Genomic DNA, 10,182 nt, shown 5'->3' on the forward strand with positions numbered 1-10,182 from the left:
ACATAGGGGAGGAGCAAACATATAAACGCTTGCATAGCAGCCTTCTAAACCATTTCCCTTGACACTCTGTGTACTTTATCTTCATGTTCTCTCTAAATTGAAAATTACCTTGATAAAAATATTTCTGCCAGTGAAGTTTTGTCACTGCTCTTTGACGGTGAAAGTGACATACTGGTTATGTTATGAGACATCCTCTGATAGAGGCCCTTAGTGCAGATGCTCATGTTGTCTCTCAACCACAAGCAGCAGACATGTTACTTTCCAGAAATGGTCCCGCTCCCCACTTGAACAACAGCTTAGTGCTGCTAATGTCATAAAAATGGTTCCAGGCCGCACCAGATATGCTGTCAGCCATGTACAAGACATAAAGTCAGCATTCAAGCTCTTCATAACACCATCAATTGAGAAGGATATACTTGTACTTATAACTTAAATAATATATAATTTAACAACAGCAAAACGATCTTTCTTTAAATTGTGTCAATCAGTGAGATTTTATGGTGATTTATATATTTTTCGATAGTCACATAATAGGTATTTTGGATGCATAATGGCCTGGGTGGGGGTAATGTTTTATTGGTTATTTAGGTAGGCAACAAAGAAACAAAGCACCTAAACCATACATTTGGGTAACAATTTTGATTATGATAATTTTCTGGAGGTTTAAACTCAAAATGACCCCAATAAAGGATGTCAAGTACATTTAAGGATAAGAGGGTTAATTGACAATTATGTATTAATATTGATGTACATCTTAATGTGTCAACAATTTACACCTTACAAAACAAAAATGCAAAGCACATTTTTAAGTGAACTCATACTTGCATCTTTATTTCTATTTAATATTTGTATTTTACATTACATTTGTTTCAGCTTTGTTGTGTTTTTCTATGTTTGATGTGTTCTGTTTATACTGTCTGTGGATGTTGACAGTTAGAAATAAAGATTTATTTATAATAAAAAAAAATACCAGGGCGGAGTGACTGTGCAGCTCGATAGACCACTGCACTTCCGCGTAACAAGTATTTTTTCTGGTCTGCATCCCCTTAACAATTGTTTGTATTGAGCCGCTGTACTGTATTGTACCCATTCTGCAATCTGTTAATAACGTTTTCAATCAATCAATTACATTGAGCTCATGGAAGAGGGGGGGGCAATGAATGTGGATGAGAGCCTTGACGTAAGTGGTTGTAGCTATGGCTGTGAGGGTGCTGGATACATGATCCAATAGTATCCCTTTCTCTGCCGAGCTATAGTCAGTTTTTCAGCACCTACACCCCATACGCAGATTGCCAGATTCTCATCCACATTGAGTCATTTTCTTCCCCCCGCTCTCCCTCCCTTTCTGTTAAGAACTGTGAGAGAGGTGGTGGGGCCAGACCGTGTTTGATTTTATATATCAGGCTGGCATCTCTGAGTTTCAGCATGTTTTCCCAGCTTATAGCAGGGCATGTTTTCTGAGGATGGTACAGTGGTGGTGGCGAAAGGGTTTCTTGTCCAACACCTTCAGGGCCTGTTTATGAACTGAGTGAATTGGTGTCAATGTGGTTCTGCATGCAGGTCTGAGACCATGGTTATACAGAAAAATAATGGTTTAAAATCGTAGATCTAAAGTGCCCAAGGGTTACCAAGCTCTTGATTTTGAAGGTTGTATAGAGTTCTAAGTGGTCAGAGCAAAGAAACTGAGATATAAGATGATCACCTTCAAAACCGCTCTCAAAGAGCACCTACGGGAGGCTGCAATTCGAAACTGGCCCTGGTAAATGTCCGAACCCCCCAACCCCCTCCAATGTACAGTTTCTTCCCCCTCAAATGTATTCTCTTTTAGAAACTGTCTCTTTTTTTTTATCCACTTTTTCTCCCATTTTATATATTTTCTCCCATCCCAATTTCATATCATCCAATTCAACCCTCCCCTGTCACGAACGCTGTTTCTTGCCTCCCACAAGCCGGCTGCAATGTGGACTAAGTCATACATAGCACAAGTCCCCTCCGTTACTTGAGGTAACAGCAGTCGCATCTTTTCACCTGCGCAGCTCGATCACTCAGTGGCGAGGAGTAACGCGTGGGAGGCTCACGCTGCCCCCGACACTTCCTGATTCTACTGCGCAGGCGCACCAACCGACCTGTAGGAGTCGCTGTCCACAACGCCCGATCCCCACCCATCAGTTTCCCACCCCCTAATACGGCCAATGTGTATTAGTATGAACGACCAGCTAAACTGAAAGCAATGTGGAGCGCTGGGCTCGAACAGCATTCGTGGCGAGCGCCTTGCCCACTACGCCACGTAGCCGCCCCTTAGAAACTGTCTCTTAAACAGTACTGTATATTTGTATATCTTGTATGTCATAAATGTCTGGATGTAACAGTACTGTATATCTGTATGTTGTGACTGTATGTCATAAATGTCATTATGAATGAAAATGGGGGATCCTGCAATTCGAAACTGGCCCCTACAAATGTCCTAACCCAGTTGTACAGTAAAGACCAAGTATGGCTTTGTCTGTATTCCAATGTACAGTGTACAGTGTGTGTGTCCCCCGGCCCCTACCCAACCCCCCCCCATCCCCCCCCCACACCTCCAATGTACAGCCCCACCCACCCCACCTACCCAACCTCCTCCAATGTACAGTTTCTATGTCAAATGTATATACACTCTTTTTCTGGACACTTTTTGTATCACAAATTACTGTATTTGCAAATCTGGTATGTCATAAATGTATAGATGTCTGTATGTCGTGTGTGTCATATGATGAATTGAAAATGGGGGACCCTGATGTAAACAAGACGGAAGTCTTTCTCTGGTCTGCATCCCCTTAACAATTGTATGTATTGAGCTGTACTGTAACTGTACCCATTCTGCAATCTGTTAATAAACTTTTCAATCAATCAATCAATCAATCAATCAATCCGTGATTTCAGAATACCGTAAGTGTTACGAGAAACAACCCGCCCACGGCTACGGAAAGTATAGACGCCCCACAACTGCAGGTACGCCCAGGGTACGCCCTCTGGGTACGCCCAGAGCCCTTTAATTAAAGGGCTCTGGGTACGCCCTACTCCACAACCCATAAAACGCGGAAGAGGAGGAAGCGGAAGTCCTTCTTCCTGACGCGGATTGGTTGGTGGTCTCGGCATTTGAATCTCGCTCTAGTCTACACACCTGGACCCTCGGTAACGTTCAACGAACTGCTACTAAAACGAGATAAATACACCGTTCAGACTGACACATCGACTGGCTTATTCACTGAACTTGTCGGTAAGTAAACGTTTTACCTCACGGCAACGTTACATTAGCTAGTGTAATTATTGTATTTGATTTCAAACCTTTATTTCAACTCGTAAGACTCGTTATTCAGCCAAATTCAAAACGTTACATATAGGCACAATAAATAAGAATAACAAATTAATTAAAATATGCTATGTCACCGACGCAGGCAGCGCGGCTCTGCAGATGCTCCTCATTGCGGCGTTCGGGGCGAGAGCAGCCATACGTTCTTCGCTGTTTACACGTTTATAGAAAAATATTTAAAATGTTTATTAGCAACGCCGAGTTTTCAAACCATTGCGTTTCTCTGTCCAATACCCTCGTGCAACTGTGAGTACCTTGACATTTATCTGCGATACTTCATAGTTCTATATAACGAACGTTTCGCGTCGGACCAGTTGTTCAGAGTTAAAACAGGGTGGTGTCCTCTATGGGGGAGCAAGGGACTGTGGAGTCACTCGGCCAAACCTTGTTGTCTGCACCAGTCACGAAAGGGGCTACTACTATCCCAGAGTCCATTCCCATCCCTTCAATAATTATTTCCAGTTATTACATGGCGTTTTCACATTCGCCGAAATGCTTGCTTGTGATTGGTCAATAGCCCCCCACAGCGGTGAATTATTTTTCGATAACCACCGGTGATTGTTTTTCGCAGCTGGAGTAATCAAGCCCCACTGACACACACTGTTTCAGTGCAGCCAATCAGACACACCTGCCGGGCTGCCCGCGATAATAATAATCACTTTATTTGGGCTGACGGAGCCACAGAACAACTGCGATTTGTCAAATGAATTAGGTATATTGTTAGTAAGTTAGCCATGTAATAAGCGGGATAATTTATAGCTATACTCGGTCATTGTCGCAAAATAATTGACCGACGGAGTTTAAAATACCGAGCCTCGGCGAGGTGTTTTAAACGTCAGTCAAGGTCAATTATTTTATATAGTGACTCGTAGCTATACATTATCCCTTACATAAAGTCACAGGCAGAACAACGCAGTCATCCATCCCATCTCCACCCGCCAGATTACCACAAGTCCTATGGCAAATTCTCTTTCAAATTCAAAGGAACATTTTCTTATTGTAGTCAAGTTCCTGATTGAAGACATAAACGGAGACTTTCTTAAACGCATTTTAAAGTGAAGATTTTCCAAAATATCCGTTCAGTGGATCCGTGCAGCCACTGTAAACGCATAGTCTAGATAAACGATGACGCCACAGCTCACTACGCATGCTCAGACTGTTCCATCCATGGCAATACAATAGGCGCCCGTAGCCTTGAAGCGCACAGAGGCAATAAGATGGACAGCGCCTGGTGCTGAAATGTCATTCAAATTCAACTAGATTCAAACTATCCTTACTTATATATGCGACGGCACGTGAACAGTACAATGCAATTAATGAATGTCTTGTTGTAATTAGTATATATATAGTTTGTGATAAGGACTCGCCATATTTAGTTTCAGAATCCGTTGAATACATTGACATTGTATCTCTCCGTCGCCCAGTGCGCAGAAGTAAAGCATTAAATCGTGACATATCTAGATTGGTTGTTTCCTCTGGACTGCATCTAATCCACCGCTATATCTATCTTATTTATTATCTACTGTATGTATGTCAATATAGCCAATGGAAATGCTAGGAGTGGTGAAGTGGGCTGGGTGAACCAATCATTTCTCTGTCGTCCTGACCGCTCGTACCACCATGGTATTAGGGATATTGCTTATCGCCACCTGCTGGCCCGCATGCTTGTTGGAGCAATTCATATGCGTTTATGTGTTTGTGTCTGGATGGGGATTTTTTTTTATACACTGTGGTGTGGACGGGGATTTTATTTTAAATGGAGCCTGAGAATATCCGTTTGGCAAAAGATCCATGTACGTGAGGACATGGCCTGAGTCCAAGGGTTTCAGCGTGAAAGCTGAAGCATGACGACGATAAAATTACATCTCTATAATCAAGAACGGATACAAATATTGACTAAACTCTTTTCTGACAGAATTGAGGGAATCTTGAGCTCATAGAAACGAAAGCTTGTTTTTTGTTTAATGTATTTTCTCTCATAGGCCCATTTGGGTCTCTTGCTTTGGCACTTACAGTATTTTAAACGTGTTGAATAAATAAAAACTAAAATAATAGGGTAGTCAATTTGTAATTTTAAATATATAAAATGTTTTTGTATTTGCCATTTTTTGCAGGCCTACCGGGAGATATTCAGATACCCTGAATAAGTTGACTATAATGCTATACAGACATTCTGGCAATATGTTGTATAAAAGTTGGGACATACTCGGCACTCACTCAATAATCAGTTTATTTCAGTGGGTTGAATTTATGTACTGTGATGTTGGAAGCTAGATGCACACCAAGAGGTTTTGAATATGTTTTCTTAAAGGCATTTTTTGTGGACAGTTTTAGGTTGCAGACCCCCAGAAAAAATGACTGGTAACCGAGCAGTGAAGGCTTTGCTGACCTGGGTAAGTGTGTTCTGCCCCCGGACATGGTGACATCAACTTGGTTTATTTTCAACATCCATAATGTTGAACTAACTTAACTTTTAACTGAATCAACAGATTAACAGCACGCAACCGGACGAGCCAGATCAGGGAATCAGCGACTTGAAAGATGGCATGTTGCTGCTGAAGGTGGTGCATAAACTGTGAGTCAATGTGATATTTGTAACTGGTTAAACTACTTTTTTTTTTTTTTATTATCTTTCCCACCTCCTTTTTCCTCAGATTTTCTCCCATCCCAATGTTAGTAGTTATGCCAATTCCCAATCCCCTTCCTGGTCGCTGCGCACTTACCCCCCACAGTCGGTCTGGGAGAGTGGAGGCTATCACGTGCTTCCTCCAACACACGTCTAGCCAATCAACCGCTTCTTTTCACCTGGCAGCGCGGACTCTCTCTGAGCGGGTGTAACGTGTGGAAGGATCACACTACCCCCTTAGATCCTATCCGCGCTGAGCAGGCGCCCCGACCGAACTGTAGGATTCGCTGTTTACAACGACCCGGACCCACCCCGCCAGCTTTCCCACCCTCTAATACAGCCAATTGTATTAGTGTGAACGGCCAGCCAAGCTGGTGACAACGCCGGAGCTGTGAGCTGGATTCGATCAGGTGAATCCAGCGTCTCCGGCGTTTGGTGACGAACGCAATCTCCGCTACGCCACCTGACCGCTGGTTAAACTACATTTTAAACATTGCTCCTCTTGGAGAGCAGTCCAGAGATTGATTGATTGAAAAATGTATTAACAGATTGCAGAATGGGTAATACAGTACAGCTCAATACACACTTGTTAAGGGATACAGACCGGAGAAAGACTTTCGTCTTGTTTACATCAGGGTCCCCCATTTTCACTTCATAATGTCATTTATGACATACACAATATACAGATATATATCATGACATACAAGATATACAGTATTTTTTTACAGAGATCCTAACAGAAACTATATACAGGGGGAGGGTGAGTCAGGCGTTTGTTTGGACATTTACACAGGCCAGTTTCGAATAGCAGCCTCCTGTAGGTGCTCTTTGAGGGCGGTTTTGAAGGTGGGTAGTGATTCACATTATTTTACAGCTGTGGGTAGGGTGTTCCACATTGTTGTGGCATAATTGCTAAACGTGTTTAGTCCCGGTTTGTGCCGAATCTGGGTTGAACATGATTTGTGGAACTCCCTCTGGTGTGGTCGTGGAATTCGCTGACCTTTTGGAAAGTATTTCGACATGTACATGGGTATCTTATAGTGGTGTAGTGCATCTTGTAGACGAGGCCCATTGCAAGCTGCTGTACTCTGTCGTCTACTCTAAGCCATCCTAGGATGTCAGTGGGCAGGGGTGAGGTGGGTTTTAGGAGTACGGTCAAGCAGTAGTCTGACCAGTCAGTTTTGTGATGTTTGTAGCCTTGTTTTTAGTGCCTTTTTAGGTGCTTTGGTACCATGAGGTGCAAGCATAGTCGTAGTACCCTTGAATGAGTGCTCCTGCCAGAGTCTTCAGGGTATTCTTGTTTACCAGAGGAGATCCGGTACAAGAATCTTGTTCGTTGGTTGACTTTTTTTTATTACATTGGTTGCCATTTTGTCACAGGAAAGATTTGCCTTTTAGATGTAAGTGTTATCACATGGCCTAAATAGGGCCTTGCCTGTGACTGGCAATGTTAGGGTTAAGATAAGGGACGTAAGCTTAGGGATAATATAAGTGACTTGTAAGGTTAGGGTTCAGATAAGGGACTGGTAAGGTTAAGATACGGGTTGAAGGTTACAGCTAAGGTACCTCTGGGTGATTTGATTGATGCACATCCAACACCCTTCCACAAATGCAGGATACAAAATTGACGCATTAAAGAAGAATATTATCCACACACTGTATCATGCTCCCATAGCCACTCCGAAGGCAGAGGCCATTCTAGCTGACCCTCTATGCAGAGTTTCGACTCTTGCCTTCAGGACGGAGGTATACCTCCCATAGGAGGGACAATCAAATGGGTATTTGATCATTTGTTCAGTCAGTTGTTGGATTTTTAAATACAATTTCAAAATAAGCTTAGGCTTAGCTGCTACTGTATAGTCACAACAAATACTGTTCTTATTCTACAGCTGATTAGTTTTATGGTGATCTATTGAATTTTTTAATGTATTTATGTCTTTATTGTATATTTGCCATGTGTACTGGTTGTGCTGTGTACTAATACTGTTGCAAACCAAATTGCCCCTTGGGGATAATAAAGACTGTCCATATCGCACAGCCCTGCTATTGGATAATCTTCTATCTTGACATGGGGCATTTCGTATCTCAATAACGATATATATCACTATATAGTAAATTCAATAAAACATTTGTCTGTACAAAATAACTGAACGCACATGCACAGAAAACATATTTCACCTCGGCATCTCTTTCTACCGTAGCTTTCACTTATCTTGTGCAAAAAAATTTGATAATTTTCACATATTTGATTTCAGAGTAAGTGATTAATTAGCATTGTGTTTAGAGTGTAGATGTGATCAATATTCGTGCGTCAGAAATCCACTGTCAATGTGATCTAATCCTGGTTTTCCACAGGAAAGAAGAAGCCCCGCCTTCCTCCACCGCCCAGCCCATTCAAGACCGGTTTGAGTTCATTGCTGACTTCTTGCAAAGTGAGTTTTCCTATTTCTCCCTAGCTCAGGCCATTGTTGGATAACTAAGTGAATGAGACAGGTTTTGGCTTTTAAGAACTAAGAGTATTCTTTCTTCAAAATGAGAGATTCATATACTGGAAAGGGATTTCTTAATTCCTTTGTATTGTCTAAATTGTTGTCTTCCTGTTGCATGTTAAGAGGACTGCAGGTTCAGTCCCGGTAACGCAGCGGCATTGTCATGGGAACAGGTCAGCAGAGGCGATACAATAGAAATATGCAAGGTAGGTGTCTGCTTTGTTCATCCTCTGGACCATCTGGAAATGTTCCAAAATATGAATATCTATTTTAAGAAAGTAACCGTTACTTCAAACCCTTCTCTCAGTGTGTCAGGATATAGGGATGTGAGGGGGGGGGGGGGGGGGGGAAATATACATGTTGAGGATTTCTTTTCAATAATGATGGAAGGCACGTTCAAAAATCCAATTTGACTGCAGGATGATGGGAAGTGTCATCATTAATTCAAAACTTGACAACTTAACAAAATGTAGCATCACAGTATCATATATTGTATTGGTGCTGTCAGGCGATTAAAAAAATTTATTACAGGATTTGTAATTAATCACATAACCATTTTAGGCCTGATATTCTATAATCATATTTCAAATGGCATGTGTCCGGATGGCACAATTCGGTACTGTATCTACAAAACCTTCTGTTTAATCATCTTCCCTTTATTCATTTGCTTAGATTTTTCAGGTCTAGTCAATTTGTGCATGGTGTTATTCAGTCAAAGATGTATAAAAAGAAAATTGAATTGATATTCTCATTTGGTTCGTTACAATTGACTCAAGCCTAGTAACGGACACAGTATTTCTGACACTGGGAATACATTCCCTGAGATCCATAGATGTCCCTAGAATCAGATACCAAGAACATGCAAATGGACCATATTAAAAAAAAAGGTCTAATGTGTATTCCACATTCTTATGGAATTAATGAGATTAATAAAAAAAAAAAAAAAAAATTAAATAAATGAGAGTTCATTTTCATAACGTGATAATTTGCTGTGTAATTAATCTAATTAACGCAATAAACGGACAGCCCTAATTTTTATCATTAATTTATATAACAAAATGTATCACAGTATCATAATTATTTCATCTCCCACATAGATGATAATGGATGAATATGGGTATATTTCTGACATGGAGGTTTTGTTTTTTGTTCCCCCTCCAGGTGATTCTGTTGCTGTTGTATCATGACCTCATGAGAAGTTACCATTTCACAACCTTCCTCCTTAAAGTGAAGTTGAGGGGGGTTTCCTGGCCTAGTACACGTTGGTCTAACTCTATTACATGTTTTGTTTGATGCGATGTCATGGCTGATATTTTAAACATATTTTCAGAAGGAGCTTGCGACCCTTGCCAGCCGCTTTGTGTTGGAGAGGGATGGTTGTGTTTCCCTGAATGGTGACCTGGAGAGCTACCTGAGGAATGAATGTAAGTCCCACATCACACTCCTACTGGACCTAATTGGATCGTTAAGGTCTTAGTTGATTAGTCCAGTAATTGGTCCTTACGGTCTTAGTGAATTAGTCCAGTAGTTGGTCATTAAGGTCCTAGTTGATAAGACCTTAATGACCAACTACTGGACTAAAGTGTATCCCCCTGTAGAGAATCCTATTACAGCGTGTATTCCTTTGTCTCTCAGCTTCTCCTTCTCATTCCATTCTGTCGATGTGCTCCACGTTAAGCCCCTCTGGCTCCGATCTGGCGTCTCCGGTGTTCCAC

The 10,182-nt window shown here is 41.6% G+C and overlaps 1 protein-coding gene across 1 annotated transcript; it reads left to right on the top strand.

Annotated features, from left to right (window-relative positions):
• Positions 1-5,701: 5,701 nt before the first annotated feature.
• LOC311225743 (nuclear mitotic apparatus protein 1-like) lies at positions 5,702-9,944 on the top strand (the record flags this gene model as incomplete). The annotated part of the gene is made up of 5 exons (XM_084311137.1): positions 5,702-5,745; positions 5,842-5,927; positions 8,334-8,410; positions 8,591-8,673; positions 9,798-9,944. The coding sequence occupies exons 1-5, from the start codon at positions 5,707-5,709 to the stop codon at positions 9,942-9,944; spliced, it is 432 nt and encodes a 143-aa protein (XP_084167263.1). The 5' UTR covers positions 5,702-5,706.
• Positions 9,945-10,182: the final 238 nt, after the last annotated feature.

The sequence above is a fragment of the Notolepis coatsorum genome (genome assembly GCF_963971535.1).
Source record: "Notolepis coatsorum genome assembly, chromosome: 3".
Classification (NCBI taxonomy): domain Eukaryota; kingdom Metazoa; phylum Chordata; class Actinopteri; order Aulopiformes; family Paralepididae; genus Notolepis; species Notolepis coatsorum.